Source organism: Vigna unguiculata, chromosome 1, assembly GCF_037176805.1.
Source record: "Vigna unguiculata cultivar grain cowpea cultivar isolate G323 ecotype 2 chromosome 1, ASM3717680v1, whole genome shotgun sequence".
Lineage (NCBI taxonomy): Eukaryota > Viridiplantae > Streptophyta > Magnoliopsida > Fabales > Fabaceae > Vigna > Vigna unguiculata.
This window is the reverse complement of record NC_140792.1, coordinates 6,509,391-6,515,339: the sequence shown is the minus strand read 5'-3', so window position 1 is coordinate 6,515,339 and position 5,949 is coordinate 6,509,391. Positions and strand designations below refer to the sequence as shown.

The following is a 5,949-nucleotide window of genomic DNA, read 5'->3' as shown; positions in this document are numbered from 1 at the left end:
GCGAGAAGGACCGACTAGGCAGCAGATAATGTAGAGTATCCTGGAGCTGCAACGACAAAATGAGGAGATCAGACTAAAAGCGGAGGCCGATCAAATTCAGTTAGAGAAGGAGAGGGAGGAAGCTCGTAAGAAAGCAGAGGAAGATCTTCAGATTCTTCGAGAAGAGGCTCTAGGTGAGAGAGAGCGACTGCGCAAAGAAGCTGAAGAAACACACCGACGGTTAGAAGACGCACTTCAACAACATGAATAGTTGCGGAAGGCAAACGAGGAGATGCAAAATAGACTAGATGCCACCAACATTGGTTACCGATACTCCAGTCGGTTAAATCCCGAGGTTAACGACGCCTACCCTCTGTCAAATACGATCATGGAGGAGCCGATTCCCCAGAATTTCGTGACCCCAAAGATCACGCACTTCACAGGAAACTCTGATCCAGAGTTACATTTAAAAGCGTTTCAGGCTCGGATGTTGATATCAGGGGGAAACGACGCAATACGTTGTAAAATGTTTGTTGGCACGCTAGCCGAGATCGCTCTTGAATGGTTCAACACTATTCTGAGCTCCACAATCACCTTGTTTGCTGAGTTCAAACGTGCTTTCCTGGAAAGATTTTTGGCTAATAGGGCAAAACCAGTGGAGATGGCAGACATGTTTGACATACGACAGTATGCTGAAGAATCATTAAAACAGTTTCTCAATCGCTTTACCAATATTAGCATGAGAGTGGTCGATCCTAACGATGGTTTACTTGTAAAAGCCTTTGTGAAGGGGCTTCGTGCTAGTTCTTTCGGTGAATCCTTATATCGGATCCCTCCAAAGACTTTGATGGAGATAAGACAAAGAGCAGCGGTAGAAATAGAAACTGAAGAGGCCATGTGTCACAAAAAAGCAGGAGATAAGAGGGTGTTGGCTAACACAAAGAGTGAACGAGATGTTAAAACATCTCGAAGAGAAAGGACTCCACCTCGGACTAGGATGGATCGCAGGTTCGTTCCTTACTTAGCTCAGCAGAGAACTGAGTATCGTTGAACTCGAAGAATTCCCAATTTCAGATTAACTCCAGCGGAAATACTAGAAGATGCGGAAATATCTAAACATCTGCGTTATCCAAGTAACATAGGGAGGACCCTTGGGAGCCGACCGAACGCTTAGTGTAAATTTCATCAGGTAAGGGGTCACGATACTAATTCGTGTTATGCTTTAAATAATCAGCTCTCGGTGTTAACGGATAAGGGACTCATGAAGAAATACATAAAAGTATATGTGGAGCCATCTGGAACTCCTTGGGTTATCGATTTGCATGAAACACCCGTCCTAGGGGATTTCAACACGATAGCAGGAGGTTTCGCAAGAGGAGGACAAACCAGTTCGGCTAGGAAAAGATATGTAAGGAGTGTCATGACCACAGCCAAAATTGAAAGGCCGAAGAAAGTTTCATACATTGTGTTTTCAAGCGAGATCTAAAAGGAGTAGTTCCACATGAAGATGATCCTATAGTATTATCTGTTATCATGATGGGAAGGAATGTTCATAGAGTACTGGTCGATCAAGGGAGTTTGGCAGATGTGATGTTCTGGAGCACCTTTGTAGGGTTGCAAATACCGATAGATCAATTAAGACCTTTTGATGGAGTACTTGTTGGTTTCTCAGGAGATCAGGTGGAAGTCAAAGGGTATGTTGATCTCCGAACAACTTTTAGGGATAAAGAAGATGCTAAAACTATATTCATACGCTATATAGTTGTTAATGCGCCTTCGTCATATAACTTGCTGCTAGGAAGACCTTCTATCAATAAATTGGGGGTTGTAATATTGACAGTCCATTTGAAGATGAAGTTTCCTACCGATGATGGGAAATTAATCACTTTATCAGTAAATCAAGAAGTGGCTCGCAAATGTTATGAAGACAGTCTCAGGACAAGAAGGAAGGTTGCATATTCAGTTAGCACAACAGAGGTAGTCGTGGATCTCGAGTTAGATCCTAGACTAGTACATTCCGAAAGAAGACCTCAGCCCGTGGGAGAGATAAAATAAATATTCATAGAGGGCAAGAAATTAAAGATTGGAGGAGATTTGAATTTGGAACAGGAGCAACAACTTGTACAAGTGCTGAAGAATAACCTTTCTTCATTTGCTTGGAGTGTAGCAGATATGACGAGAATAGATCCTGATTTTTTTTGTCATAAACTCAATATCAATCCTTCGGCTAAACCTAAAGCTCAAAGACGTAGACGATTGAGTGGGGAGCGTGCTCAGGCCGCTGCCGAAGAGGTACGTAAACTGTTGGAAGCAACTCATATCAGGGAAATCCAGTATCCGACTTGGTTAGCAAATATGGTGATGGTAAAAATGTATAATGGAAATTGGAGGATGTGTGTTGAGTTCACTGACCTAAACAACACATGCCCAAAGGATTCTTATCATTTGCCTAACATAGATGCGTTGGTTGATAGTGCATCGGGTTGTGCTTTGTTAAGTTTTTTGGATGCTTATTCAGGTTATAATCAGATAAAAATGCATTCATTAGATGAAGATAAGATAACATTCATGGGAGGGACGTCTAATTATTGTTACCGGGTGATGCCTTTTGGGTTAAAAAAGACAGGAGCTACGTACCAAAGGTTAATGGATCGAATTTTGGTATCCATGTTAGGGCGAAATGTGCATGCCTATGTTGATGTTATGGTAGTCACCTCGGTAGAAGAAAAAAAGCATCAGGAAGATCTGAAAGAGTTATTTGTTACGATTAACAAGTATCGTCTTAAACTTAACCCCGAGAAATGTGTTTTTGGGGTTAAGGTAGGGAAGTTTCTAGGTTTCTTGCTTACGGAAAGGGGAATAGAAGCTAATCCGGACAAATGTGCAGCTATCATAAATATGAGGAGTCCAAGCAATGTTAAAGAGGTGCAGAGGTTGACGGGAAGGATGGCAGCTTTATCTCGTTTACTTGCTAAAAGTGGAGATAGGGGTTTTCCCTATTTCCAATGCTTAAAGAAAAATGAGAAATTTCAATGGACCGATCAATGTGAGGAAGTTTTTCAAAAGTTGAAAGAATATCTAAGTAAACCACCAGTATTGTGCAAACCAAAGAAGGACGCTGATCTAGCGTTATATATCTCGGTGACCGAGCATGCAGTCAGCTCGGTATTGGTACAAGAGTCCGGGGGGATCAAAAGCCTGTATATTTCGTAAGCAAGGTACTTCATGGTGCTGAGGTGAGATATCCAACTATAGAGAAGGCTGCATTGGCTATAGTGGTGTCGGCTCGGCGGTTAAGGCATTATTTCCAAAATCATAGGGTTAAAGTAATGACGGATTTGCCAATCAGGTACATACTACAAAAGCTAGATATATCAGGCAGGTTGGTTAAATGGGCAATAGAGCTTTCAGAGTATGGAATACAGTATGAATCACGAGGGCCGATCAGAGCTCAGTTTTTAGCTGATTTTCTGGTAGAATTATCTGAACCACCTGTCAGTGATCAGCAAGTTAAAGAGGTATCATGGATTTTATCTGTTGATGGGGTTTCTAACTTGAAAGGAAGCGGTGTTGGTATAGTATTAGAAGGACCAGAAGGAGTCTTGATTGAACAATCTTTGAGATTTGCTTTCAAAGCCAATAATAATCAAGCAGAGTATGAAGCTTTGATAACAGGGATGCTTTTGGCTAAAGAAATGGGTATCACCAGGTTATTGGTTAAAAGTGATTCTGCATTAGTGGCAGGTCAGGTGACGGGTGAATTCCAGGCTTGTGATCCGCAGTTAGCTAAATATTTAGAGGTGGTCCAATCTATTGCAAAAAATTTTGTTCTCTCCGAATTCGTACATGTTCCGAGAGAGAAAAATTGCCGAGCTGATCTATTATCCAAATTAGCTAGTTGTTCAAAACCAGGGCAGCATAAATCGGTGATAAGAGAAACATTGGTAGCCCCTCGGGTCGATACGCGGGAGAAATATCAAGTCTTGGAGATTTTGATGGCTGAAGAATCTTGGATGACACCTTTGAAAAGTTATCTTACGGATAACTAGTTACCTGAGGATGTGGATGAGGCGCGCAAAATAAAGAAAAACTCAAGTCGATATACATTGATCGATGGCCATTTGTTTAGGTATGGATTTTTTAGACCTTTGTTGATTTGTGTAGGTATGAGGGAGGCATCTCGACTCATGGCCGAGCTCCATGAGGGCATATGTGGAAGTCATATCGGAGGGAGAGAATTAATGTTACGGATGGTGCGGGGTGGGTTTTGGCCCACTATGAAGAATGACTGTATGGAGTATGTCAGGAAATGTGAGTCGTGTTAGAAACATGTTGACTGGAGCCATGCACCGCCTGAGGTGTTGCATTCTATTAATACACCTTGGCCATTTCACACTTGGGGAATAGACATTTTAGGCTCATTTCCTAAAGGGGTGAGACAGCTTAAGTTTTTGATTGTTGCTGTGGAATATTTTACAAAGTGGATTGAAGTCGAGCCGGTTGCTGTGATTTCGGGTAGTCGGGTTCGGGAATTTATCTGGAAGAACATAATATGCTGATTCGGTGTTCCATGCCGAATTATTTCGGACAATGGGACTCAGTTTGCATGTTCACAGGTAAGACAATTATGTGATGAAGTTGGGATTAAGCAGGTTTTCTCTTCTGTGGAGCATCCTCAAACGAATGGTCAAGCTGAGGCAGCTAATAAGGTGATATTAAGGGGTGTGAAACGAAGACTGGTGGCAGTGAAAGGGGAATGGCCAAATGAGATACATCGAGTGTTATGGGCATATCATACCACACCTCAGTCGTCTACCCGAGAGACTCCATTTACTCTGGTATACGGCACAGACGCAATGATACATATGGAAATCACGGAGAACACTAGAGAGTAAGGTCGTTTAATGAGGAAGTTTCTGAAGTTGGGCTTCGCGCAAACCTTGATGTTATAGAAGAAGTCAGGGAATTGGCACAGATTTCGGGCGAAGCAATGAAGAGGAGATTATAAAGAAGGTACAACACTAAGGTAATACCTCGAAGTTTCCAAGCGCAAGATTTAATGTTAAGGAAAGCACAGTTAATTCAGATGGATAGTAAGTTGGCGCCAAAGTGGATCGGGCCTTATCGTGTTAAAGAAGTGTTGGGGGAAGGAGCTTACAAATTAGAGACGTTAGAGGGAAAGGAGATACCACGGACATGGAATGCAGCAAATTTGCGTTTTTATTTTAGTTAAATTATTCTGCTTTGTAAGCTATTTTTATTCTTTGTTTTTTTTCAAAATATAATGTTATTCAGCGTTACTTTTTTATTCCAAGCCGAGTTGCTTGAGGTTTAAAAGAGCCTTTGTGTTCTATTCCAAGCCGAGTTGCTTGAGGTTTAAAAGAGCTTTTGTGCTCTATTCCAAGTCGAGTTGCTTGAGGTTTAAAAGAGCCTTTGTGTTCTATTCCAAGCCGAGTTGCTTGAGGTTTAAAAGAGCCTTTGTGTTCTATACCAAGCCGAGTTGCTTGAGGTTTAAAAAAAGCCTTTGTGTTCTATTCCAAGCCGAGTTGCTTGAGGTTTAAAAGAGCCTACGTGCTCTATTCCAAGCCGAGTTGCTTGAGGTTTAAAAGAGCCTTTGTGTTCTATTCCAAGCCGAGTTGCTTGAGGTTTAAAAGAGCCTTTGTGTTCTATTCCAAGCCGAGTTGCTTGAGGTTTAAAAGAGCCTTTGTGTTCTATACCAAGCCGAGTTGCTTGAGGTTTAAAAAGAGCCTTTGTGTTCTATTCCAAGCCGAGTTGCTTGAGGTTTAAAAGAGCCTACGTGTTCTATTCCAAGCCGAGTTGCTTGAGGTTTAAAAGAGCCTTTGTGTTCTATTCCAAGCCGAGTTGCTTGAGGTTTAAAAGAGCTTTTGTGCTCTATTCCAAGTCGAGTTGCTTGAGGTTTAAAAGAGCCTTTGTGTTCTATTCCAAGCCGAGTTGCTTGAGGTTTAAAAA

The 5,949-nt window shown here is 41.8% G+C and overlaps 1 protein-coding gene across 1 annotated transcript; it reads left to right on the top strand.

Moving 5' to 3' along the window:
• The first annotated feature begins 271 nt into the window (after window positions 1-271).
• On the top strand, window positions 272-1,030 carry LOC114187647 (uncharacterized). Its single transcript, XM_028075954.1, has one exon. It carries the CDS (start codon window positions 272-274, stop codon window positions 1,028-1,030), a length of 759 nt encoding a protein of 252 aa, XP_027931755.1.
• The last annotated feature ends 4,919 nt before the right edge of the window (window positions 1,031-5,949 follow it).